The 12,167-nt window shown below is 32.5% G+C and overlaps 1 protein-coding gene across 1 annotated transcript in view; it reads left to right on the plus strand.

Moving 5' to 3' along the window:
- Positions 1-10,735, plus strand: part of LOC123253802 (THO complex subunit 2-like) — a 77,338-nt gene extending 66,603 nt beyond the window's left edge. Inside the window, 4 exon segments of the mRNA XM_044682938.1 lie at positions 1,313-1,348; positions 6,276-6,413; positions 8,022-8,091; positions 10,524-10,735. Coding sequence (XP_044538873.1) covers positions 1,313-1,348; positions 6,276-6,413; positions 8,022-8,091; positions 10,524-10,735 — 456 coding nt within the window.
- The last annotated feature ends 1,432 nt before the right edge of the window (positions 10,736-12,167 follow it).

The following is a 12,167-nucleotide window of genomic DNA, read 5'->3' on the forward strand; positions in this document are numbered from 1 at the left end:
ATGTTAAAATAATGGGAAAATGGATAAGGTATCCACCGTGATTATAAATATGTATGAAATGTCATGTTGAATTTTTAAATGCTCAAACCAGCAATTTAAAATGTTCTCTCCCCAGTTAAAAATTTTAATATTGTCATCTAAATTGATAGAGGGGTAACTTAGTGGCATAGTAATATGGAATACCAAATTTGGAGTGAGGAAGGCCTGAGTCACAACAGCTCTTGTCCTTAGAAAAATTAATCTCTAATGTCTCTCAGTCACCTAAAATGCAGAAAAAGTAGTACATACCTTTTTGAAGATTAAATGAGATAATGGGTATAAAGCACTTGGAAAACCTTGGGACACCACATAAATGCCACATAAGAAATCTTTAATTTTATAATATATGAGCTTTTAAAATGATATCAATTAATCATATATTTTTTCAGAACTGAGGATACAAGTATAAATATTGAAACATTATTAAGTTCCTGAAGAGCTTAATTTTAAATGGGGAAAAAGCAAATACTTTTTAAAGTATATGTAGTATAAATGTTATTTTAATCTATCATTTCCTTCCTTCAAGTACTTAACTTTAACTTTCTGCTCTAAAAGTATGATCCAGTCAATAAAAGGGAAGTTGAAGTGATTTTAAAAAGAAGCAAAATATATAATACAAAGAAATGTAAATGAATTGACTGTCAATGAAAATTAAAGGAAAGTAATGCTAAATATTACTTTCTAAATCACATTAAAGTGATTCACTAAAAAAATTTAACTTTTTCTATATATAATATTATCTAGTGTATATATATATAAAACATGTACTATGTAGGTATGTGTAGTATATAATTCTGTGGATATATAACACTGTTTAGTATCATATATTTCTATTTACCCATTACAAATAAAATCAATGCATTATTTATAATCAAATTTTCTATTTTAAGCTTCTAGTGAAAGTTATAGAATTAGTAAAGTTTTTCTTTTGTGAAGGTAGGACAGGTACAAGTAGACTACTTAGGCTAACAGTATTATGAATCAATTTGAATGTTAAATATTGTAAATTTAAATATTTCAGATTTGGTATAATTTCACAGATCTCTGTTGTTTTCATAGTAATGTTCTTCACTCACTGTTATCTATCTACATAGACACAAAATTCAACATTCAAACTTATTTCAAAAATTTTAACTATGTATAGTAAATACCTGCAAATCCATTCTAGAAGTAGTAGTTGTTTTATTTTAAAATTACTATTTACATTTCTTAGTTTTTTAGTTTTTTTGTAACTGCTAATTTATGCAACTTTTTTTCTTTTCCTTTTTGATAGGATAATCTGTGTGAAATCAAGGAGTCCTCAGCAAAGGTTTGTATATTTTAAATAAAAGAATTTATAAATTAAATTATTAAATTATTTTTTCCTCATGCTTTAAGTGGGTTAGGTGAACAAGAAAAAAACACTTTCCCATGCAAAAGGTCTGGCAATACAAATAGAATACATACATCTTGATGGAGCATACCATAGGATTCTGAATCTCAGACATTGTTCTGGGAAGGAGTCTTGTAGCCTCTTGCCATAACTCCTTAAAGACTCGGAAAGGAAAGTTCTGGCAGTCAAAATTCTTTGCCATGTGCTCAACAGAAGAAATCGATAGCATTTTATCAATGGAAATGACATTTTGTTAGCAAATATGTTGAAATCTGCTTTATCACTGTACTGTAAGGACCAGTGATATTTTCCATAGCTGAAAACTTCTGTGTGAACTCTCTTTTTGATAGCAGAGTGCAAATTGAAACCAAGGACTGGAGTTATTTTTTTATTTCTCTCTCCACTATTTATTGTAGTTCTTTTTTTCTTGTTAGAAAAAAAGGTCACACAAAAATGGGAGAGAAAACACAGATTTCAGTTGCAATCAAGTCAAAGTCCCAGTAATCCTTAGGCTACAACAACAAAGTAGATGATAATGGATATTGGTAAAATATTTTATTGGTAAAATATGCCTACTTGTGATATACTTCCATTCAATTATGCTAATAGTTTTGTTGGTAAGAACTTTATTTTGGGGGTTTTCAGTAAACATAACTTTTAGTCTAGGGCAGTTAGTTGTATCTCATGAAGGAATAGACAAGTCACATCTAGAGTGGATAGTACTACTGGATAACAGGATTAGTTGCCTTTCTTGTTTTTTTGGGATATTTGAAGGGATGTAGTGGTGGAGTTTTTGGTATTGGTTGACTGTCTCTTCCCGGATCAGGACATTTTGGTACTCAGTAAATCGAATTGCTGATTCTGTCATTGATGATTGATTCACAGACATATTTTATTCCAGTTGAAAATGGTTTTTTGTTTTGTTTTGTTTTAAGTAGTTTGTGCTAAGTCTCAACTTCTACCTGTTAGATATGTTTTGTTATTATAGATATTTCTCTTTCTCTCTGCTTTTTGTTATATGTGTGAATTCTGGGTTTTGTATTCTTTTAATTTCTTGAACCTGGTTCCTGAATGTATTGTTCTTTTGTTAATTCTCAGTGGTTTTCTAAGCACACTATCATATTGCTATGTTAGCATTAATTTATAGGCTGCTGTTTTGGGATTATTTATTCCTTTAAAAGTTAGCTTTCCTACAGTATTTATCAAGTAGAAATATTGATCACAGACATTGAAAGTGTAGATGATGCCAGTACTTTACAAATATAATACTTTGTCTAAGGAAAAATTTTTACAATTTTTCTTAATTATTACTTTCTCATGTTTTGGGGATGAATGCTTTTGGCTAGATTAAAGAAATTTTTAAAAAATCCTTAATGTTTTAACACGAATATTGCAATAAGTGAATTGGTTATTTTTATGATTTTTGAAGAACTTCATTTTTTCCAGAAAACAAAAATCTGCCCTCTCTTCTACTCTTATTTCCTTTTCCTCATTGAGAAAGAAATAAGAACAAAACCCCTGTTATATATTCAGTAACACATTTCCACATTGTGCATATCCCCCAATTTTTTTTTGTTTTATTCCTGCTTTTTTGAGCCTTTCATTTTTCTAATAGCAACTGGTTAGCATGTTTTTATCATTAGAATTTCTTAAGTCTTTCAGGCTGTTTTACTTTACAGTTTCTATATTAAATGTTCTTCTAGCTTAGCTTACTTAACTGTATCAGTTCACAGAACTCTTAAGTTTCTTTACAACAGTCTCTTATAATACAAAATGTGTAAACAAACACAAGAACAACTTTTTACAATAACAGTAATATTGTAAAGACAGTAACTTCGGAAGATTAAGGAATTCTGATCAGTGAAGAGTCCAGCTGCAATTCCAAATAAAGAAGAGTTATGCTTACTGTCCAAGTGGAGGATTTTTTTTATATATAACCAATGTAGTCATTGTTTTGCTTGACCATATCGTAGGGTGTTGCCTGAGAAGTTGTCATTATGAATCTAATGCCTAATTTCTCTCCACTATGTTATTCTATTTCAAGATCCACCTGTAATAAATTAAAGAATTGAAAAACTGCACCACAAGTAAATTTTGTAATATTTTCTCAGAAATCCTGGAAGTTCTTTTAAAACAATTGACGGGTCTCTAGTGGTGAACCTCTGGGAAGAGATCGACAAGACTGAGATTAGTATCACTAACAAAAACTCCATCATTACATAGGGCACTTTAATATCACCTCTTATGATGTAAAAAGACACATTAGCTTAAAAAAATTTTTTAAGCCTTTTCCTCATGCAAAAATTAATTACCCTCTTCTTGAATTTTAAAAATATTTTTTCATACTCCTTATCAATGTTGGAGCTTATTTTAGGAAACCCTAATCCTAAATTTGTGCTGATTTCTTCCAAATTCTTTCCAATTTTCCCACCAGGTGTCTTTAAGTGCTTAAAAAAAAAACTACAAGAAGCAATTCTTACTAATCTCCCTCTATTCCTTGGTTCCTAGTGCCATCTTCAGCAAAATATCACTTTATTTCCTGTTATAAGGAGTTTTCTTAATTTCACTCTGTCTCATTACGAGCAGAATTTCTATGATAGAGGGAGTTACTTTATCTCATTCTGTTGCTTTTAGAGGCAGTAACAGATAGATTTAACTACTATCTTTTTAAGAGGCCTACTAAAAGAGAAAAATCAGTTAAAAGAAAAACTCCATTACTCTGACTTCTGAGAGAGTTAGAGTTCAAGGGGGGGGGGGTCTGTGACATTGTAATTGACAGTTTCACCGTTTACAGTTTGGATTCAGACACTGGTTAAGAAGGTTGGAGAAGATACTTATTTTATTAGTTAGACAAGATAGTGAATTTAATTTTAGTTAGATTAGGTTTAGTTAGGCCTTCCAGGCAAGAAGATCCTTAGACTTAGGATTTTTTAGAGATTTTAGGATAGGGTTTGATTTAGACATAGCTACATGATATAAGAGCAATAATCTTCTGTTTCCTACCTTCTATTTCCTATCTCAACTCTCCTCTGAATAAATAAATGTTTGTGGTGCACCAAACTGCTCTCATTAAACTCCCATGAATATTTTTAACCTATAACAGCTTGGCAAGCCATAGGATTTCTCTGATTCTGATCAGTAATAGAAAAAAGTATAGGGAAAACATAGTACCATAGTGCAGCTTGTGCAGAAAGAGGTTTTATACCTTAAACAGCTCCCCTTACCGAGAACCTTTGGTGAGGTACAACTCACAGTTCTGGGTATCTTAAATTTACCAAAATTCTTAGGATTTTTTATTTTGATTGAAGGGGTACCAACTGTACCTAATAGTTGGTCAAATTTTAGCTAAGAAAAGAAATCACCTTAATAATATCCAAATTGAGACTAGACATATATCTAGAGGATTTTATTTCCAAGTTGACCGAAACTATCTCCAAACAAAATGAAATCATAGCTGTTTACTAAACCGGACTTTCATACTACCTTTTTCACTGCTTCAGCCACCACTACAAAGACAGCCACTGCTTCTACTAATTTAAACAAGTCAACTAAACCTAAAAGCCAGAAAAAAGATAATACCATATTCCTTCTAAGAGAAGTGCCAACTTTCAATCCAAGAAAAGAATTAATAACTATTAGGCATGACGGCAGAATATTTCTAGACAGTTTGATCCAACTTGGGATTGATTTTGAATGTTTATTAGTTGAATTATTAAAAAGAGGGAAAAGGATGAAGTTATTAATAGTACTAACAAGGTTTGGGGCACAATTCACTGGCTTTGGAATGACCCTCACTGGGACTTGAACAATGACCAAGAATATGAAAGATTATGCCAGGTTAGGGAGGCAGTTCTAACTGCAATGAGAGTGTGTTCAGATAGACTAGGAACTTGGAATAAATTTGAAAAGTTGAAGCAAGAAATAGATGAAAGGGGGCAGCTGGGGTAGCTCAGTGGATTGAGAGCCAGGCCTAGAGATGGGAGGTCCTAGGTTCAAATCTGGCCTCAGATACTTCCCAGCTGTGTGACCTTGGGCAAGTCACTCGACTCCCATTGCCTTAAAAAAAAAAGGGAAATTGAAATTAAATGAAATTAATGGATTGACTGATAGAATTAGGAGAAAGATACATAGATTTAGACATAGCGAGAGAGATATTAAGACACCCAATAAGACAATAGACACCTGAGAAGATAATTTGTAAAGAATTGTTGTCAGGTAGTAAAGAACTATTTCAAAACAAATTGCCCAAATTGGATGAACATGGACCTAGATGAACAGGAGAGTGGCAGTGTATGTTTATAATGGTCCTAATGAAAAGAAAGATGATGATGATGATAGTGAAATTGTGGAAGCATTAAAAAAGGAGATAAAAGCAAATAAAGGAAAAATTGATAAATTTGAAAAAGGAGATACTAGTTTTGGATTAGCATATACTTATTTTTGTATCTATGTTTCTTTCTAATAGAAAAGCAAACTACGTGAAGCAGTATCTGTTTCATTTTTGCTTTGTGACTCCCAGCATTGAACATATTATAGGTGCTTAGTAAAGCTTTTGAATAATATTTGTAATTGAAGTGTAGTATGTTAGGTTTTCTCTTATTTTAATTGAATAATAAAATAAATTCATGAGTTTGTTAATGTTTTCTTAATTACAGTTTCTTAAATTCCCCATTAATTAATCAAACAAAAATTTCTTTATTTCCCAAACTGGACCTTTTGAATAATTTCTTTTTTATAACTTGAATAAAACCTGGCCAGTTTAAATTTTCATTTAAATTTGAGTGTCTTCCCATTTTTCCTCTTAACCAATAGTATTTAATTTTAAATACTTAAAACCTTTAACAATGTTGCCTTCATATCACAGCATTGCATTAACTATACTACTCCAACACTGCCCAAGAGTAAGGAAAAAGAAATGGACAAGAAAGATTTGGACAAGTCCAGGGAAAGATCCAGAGAGAGAGAAAAGAAAGATGGCAAGGACAGGAAAGAACGGAAAAGGGTTTGTGATTTTTAAAAATGAATATGAAAATTTACTTACCATTAATGCTCATCATCCTAGTTTCTTAAACTCTGCAAGCCGCTATTTAATATTCTAATAATTGAAGCCTATAAATTGGAAATATATGATAAATATTTTCTAAATAAGCAACATTTCAGTTAGCTAGCATTTTGAATTAAAAAATCTACAGTGCATCTTAAACTGAAGATACTTAGGGATAACCCACAAAGTAGGGCTGGATTGATTCCTGATCTCTGCCACTCATTTACAATATAGCTGATCTTTTTTTTTTTTTTCATCCTTTCTGTTTACTTTCTTTTTCCCCAAACCTCTTAAATGATGAGTAGCATATTGGAGGCATTTTGCTAGGTCTTTTAATATTTTATTAATTCCATAATTACAATATTTATTTATTGTTAATGTTTATTAATTAAACATTGTTATTCTTGATTTAATTTATTCTATAAGTGACCAATTTCTTTTCTAGTCATATATGTCAATTATGATTAATTTGTTGCAGTGTATTTTCATCCAATGTTAGTCCCTGAAGTCATAGTCATCTGAAATTTGGATTTTTAGTCTATCTTGAGCCAAACCTGATTTACCAGTCTATTGATTCCAGCTCAGAGATTAAAATACAGTTGGAATACCTGTAAACTGCAGAAGAACTTAACTGATAAGAGATTAAAAGAAGGAATTTTTTTATAGGATGTATCATCACCATTTTATTTTTTAAAATATTTTTGTGTTTATGTTCATTTTCTTTTCCCTCCCCTTGTCTCTCCCCCTTCCCAGAGCTGACAAGCAATTCTACTGGATTATACAAATGTTATCACTTAATACCTATTTCCATATTATTCATTTTTGTAGTAGAGCAGTCTTTTAAAACCAAAACTATCATATGCCCAGATAAAATGTTTTTCTTCTGTACTTCTCCTCCCACAGTTCTTTCTCTCGATGTGGTTAGCATTCTTTCTCTTAAGTCCCTCGGGAGTATCCTGGATCATTGCATTGCCATTACATTTGATCGTTCCACAATATTTTAGTTTCTGTATACAATGTTCTCTTGGTTCTACTATTTCACTCTGCATCAGTTCATGGAGGTTCTTCCAGTTCATGTAGAAATCCTCTAGTTCCATTCCCCAATTGAGGGAGACCCCCTCATTTTCCATTTTTTTTTTTTTTGCCACAACATCAAGTGTGGCTATGAATTTTTTGTACAACCCTTTAAAAAGAATGACTTTTAAAAGCTACCACCTCAGTAAAACACTGCTTTCTCCATAGTAACTCAGGCAGTAATCTTTACCAAGTCAGTAAACATTCTCCAAAAAGAAGTAGAAGTTTAATTAACTCATTTAACAATAACTTCCCCTGGATTTGGGTTTTGTTTTAGGTAACAAGGAGACCATATTGCTGATCCCATAAAGCACCTTTTTACCTAAGGGCATTCAATATTTTTCATTTGTAAACTCTGACTAGGATGATAATGGTATATAAGGGAATCAATATAAGTATTAATAGTTGGAAAAATAAGACATGAAACTCACTCTGTACACTTTTTTTAATACTTAAACTTTTACTAAGTATATATAATTTGTTTGACTTTAGGATCATTCAAACAATGAACGTGACTTCCCACAAGATTCTACTAAAAGACGTAAAGAAGAAAATGGAACAAGTATGTAAATTTAATACTGTAGCAGTTTGGCCACTTTGGTTTGACCATCACCCCAATACTGATTTTTTTGTTCAGATTGCTTTTCCAGTACTAACAATATATTAAAAATGTTTTCCTTTTTAAATTTAGCATATTTCCCATGGTTACATGATTCATGGTTTCTCTCAAACACCTCCTCCCCCCTGCTTTTTCCTCCCCCTCCCAAATCAACAAGCAGTTCCATTGGGTTATAAAATGTACTTTTGTTCAAAACGTATTTCCATGTTATTCATATCTTGCAGTAGAATGATCCTTTAACATCAAAATCCTAATCATATCCCTATCACACTACATGATGAATCACATGTTTTTTTAATGCATTTCCATTTCCACAGTTCTTTCTTGGGAAGTGGACAGCTTTCTTATAAGTTCCTCTGGATTGTCCTGGATCATTGCATTGCTGCCAATAGAAAAGTCTATTGGTTTTATTATTCTACAATGTATCAATCTCTGTGTAGTATTAATAATATAAACATTCTTTTTCTGCTCTGGGAAGTAGTAACCAAGAGTTTACGATCTTTGTGTTAGCCTAGGTTACACAGTAGTGTATTGGGCACTGGGCCTGGAGTCAAGACCCAGGATTTAAAGTGTCTGCACACACTTATTAGCGGTGTGACATGAGCAAGCCACTTACTCCTGTATGCCTCAATCTCCTCACCTGTAAGATGGGCCAAACTACTGCAGTATTTCTGGCAGGAAAACCCCAGATGATGTCACAAAAAATTGGACATGCCTTCAACAACAAAAAATCTGAGAACTTTTGACAAAAACTCACCTCATTCTCTTTTTGGGGATATTTTCCCTTCAATTCTATCTGTATTTCTAGTAAGTACACCAAAAATAGCAAAGTTATTAACATTTTGCATTTTAAATAAATGTCAAAAGCAAATAGACTTTCTTCATGGTCAGAGGTAAAAGATTCAGGCTTCCATTAAGGAGTACAAAAGAAGTAATGAAATGTAGGATTATCAGCTTGGGATACAAAGTTCAGGGTTTCAACTCAGCATCTGACTCCTCTAACCTAACTGATTAACTGGCAACTTTGGTCTTTCTCAGAATTCAGGCTTCTATTTTCTTCTCTTTATGATGATATTTTTCTGCTCCAGCTCTCTTCAGGTCGGTCTCTTGAGCTCAGTGAACTGAATTTTTTTAAGTCTTTACCTTCCATCTTATAATCAATGCTGTGTCAATTTGGTAAGAGTGAGGCAACGATGGCTTAAATGACTTGCCCAGGGTCACATAGCTAAGAAGTGTCTGAAGACAATTTTGAACTCAGGACCTCTTGTCTGCAGGCCTGGCTCTCACTCCACCAAGCCAGCTAGCTACCCCAGAACTGACTTTTAAAAGTAACCTGAATTTCATGGAAGTTTTGTTTGTTATGACAAAATAACTAGAAATCACACTAAATGCAATGAATAGGAAGAATGGCTGAATAAATTGTGATATTTGAATGTAAAACATTGAATTATGCTATTCTAAATGTTAGAAATACAAAGAAAATAAAAGAAATATATGAAGAGATGAATAATACACAAATGATTACATTTTTTAAAAAGCCACAAAATCAAGAGGATAAAAGTATCCAAACAAAAGAAACCCAAAAGGAATTCAAAGGCAGAGGATGTGCTAATGCACACATAGGTAATATACATATTTTTAAAGCAAATTATAAATAATGTAGAGTTTGTAGTTTTATACATAATTTTTTATGCATTGGTTCAATGAAAAGTTTTTTGGTTGTGTTTCCTAAGAGTGTAATAAAAATAAATTAAAAAAAAAATAAGGTGTAGTAGAAGAGGTAGAATCATCAGGATATATGATCTTAAACAACAAAAGGGGTATGAGGAAAAGGGTAAGACTCAAGAGGTCAATCACATATTTTGTTCAATTTGAAACTATAGAAAGAACCACGTATATAGGAATATTTTCAAAGCTTTAAAATGACTGTCGCTGACCAAGAAAGAGACTTTTTTTAATGCACTTTTTTTTTTAATGCACCTATGATGTTCAGTTATGCTGCCTAGGAATAGTCTTATATAATAATAATAATAGTTAATAGTCTTAAATGCTTAACAGCACAGCAACTTAAAAGTTTTAAAATCATTTTTCTATTTTAAGTACTAATTAGCCTGTCTTTGATGACTTCTTTGTCTTCTTCTGAATGGAAAAAAAAAGTAGCTTAAGTATATTCTTTACTTCATCCCTTGCTCTCTTTTTGATTCATTCAAGGGGCATTATAAAAATCATTCACTGGGTAGCAGGATCTTTTATAATTATTTTAACACTCTTTCCCCCTTTAATTTTTGTCCTGAGCATTTGAGAACTTCCTTATATTATTTTTTAGATATTTTCAATAGGAAACTTCATTACATTTTTTTTTTTGCCTTTTTCAGCTAGCACTTCAAAACATTGTAGAAGTGAAAGTCCATCTGATTCTCCTCATTCAAATGAAAAAGAAAAAGAAAAAAATAAGTCAAAATCCTCTGGAAAAGAAAAAGGTGACTCAGTTAAAACTGAGAAGATAGAGAAGAGCAGTTCTAGTGGGAAAAAGGTAAATTTGTTGAAAGTAGCCACAAAAAAACCCCTTATGAGGACTGAATTCTAAATGATAGAATTCTGTTCTATATCAAGATTCACAAAATGCTCTCAGTGTTCTTTGAAGTCTAAACAAAGAATTTCTATTTAATGCTGGAGTAATATGTAAATAATAGAGTTAATAAAGTTAGGGAATTTATTCTGTGCATAGAAGTGCTTTTTTGGCAGCTAAGTTAATGATGACCCAAAAAACGGTATGATGTATGTATCTATTGAACAAGTAATTGCCTCTGCCTTATAAACTACCCTTTTTTTGAAGTTCTTTAGAGCCTGTCGTCCTGTTGGTTCTATTCTTTATCCCTGTAGAAGCTTTCAATTGTTGCCTCCCTTTTTTTTTACTCCTCCCAACCCCCCACTTTTCCCTCCTCTCCCACTTACTGTAAACCTCTATTGGTTTACTGGAACAGGGCATTTGAGCTAGTTTGCCCTGGAGGGAATCTTCAAGCTTTACTCTCATCTGCTGGTATACTTAGACTGGTTGAGCTGACCTGTCATGCTTTGAGGTCAAATCTTCACTGTAGCCAAGGGTGCCCAAGTTCCTCCCTGCCAGCTACTGTCAGAGCCTTGGACCTTGCGTGAATCTGAGGTTTGCCTTGTAGCCTCCACCCTGGAATTCTACAATCTGTGTCTGATTGTAGGTCTCAGCTCAATGGATTGGGGAGGGGTGTCAGTTCTCTGTGGAAATCGACTCTCTGCCTACCTTTCAAGTTGTTTTCAGAAGTCCTGTGGTTCCATCTTGTTGGGTTTGAATTTCTTTTCAAAGCTTGGTGTAGAAGAGTCAGTGAGGTTTCAGCTTTTGTGGCTCCTAAGCTGCCATCTTCTAGCTACCCTTTTCAACAGCAGTCAATTAAATGAAAGACAAAATGAAAAAGATAACATATACTTATATAGATAGAAGATAATTTTTTGGTATATAGGAGTATTTAGAAAAGACTATGAAGATAACCTGAGCTGGCCTGTGAGGGAAAATAGTTTTGTTTAAGAAAAAGAAAGAAATAGTTGGATCTGTGTTTAAATGGCAGTATTGAGAAACTTGGGGCGAGAAAATGTACATAAGGAGGGCCTAAACTAAAGTGTTAATAGAGAGAATGGTCAGAAGGGAAGAAACTGAAAACAGAAATGGGGAAAGAAATGATTACACTTATGGTTGAAAATGAGTAGTCTGTACCGTATGAAGCTGGAATTAAGGGCATGATACCTGAAGGATTGCAGTGCATGTGCATTATATATTCAATTGAGAAATGAGACCTTTAAAGAGGCTTGTAAAAGAAATTTCTACCATTACAATTACTGTGCATTCTCTCCTGTTTTGACTTCCACCTCCTCATTTTGCCCTCTTTTTTTTTTTTTTTGAGAGGGTAAGGATTTTATTTCTTTTCTTTTTTTTTTTTTTTAACATTTATTAATATTCATTTTTAACATGGTTACATGATTCATGCTCC

The sequence above is a fragment of the Gracilinanus agilis genome, chromosome X (genome assembly GCF_016433145.1).
Source record: "Gracilinanus agilis isolate LMUSP501 chromosome X, AgileGrace, whole genome shotgun sequence".
In the NCBI taxonomy this organism is placed as follows: domain Eukaryota; kingdom Metazoa; phylum Chordata; class Mammalia; order Didelphimorphia; family Didelphidae; genus Gracilinanus; species Gracilinanus agilis.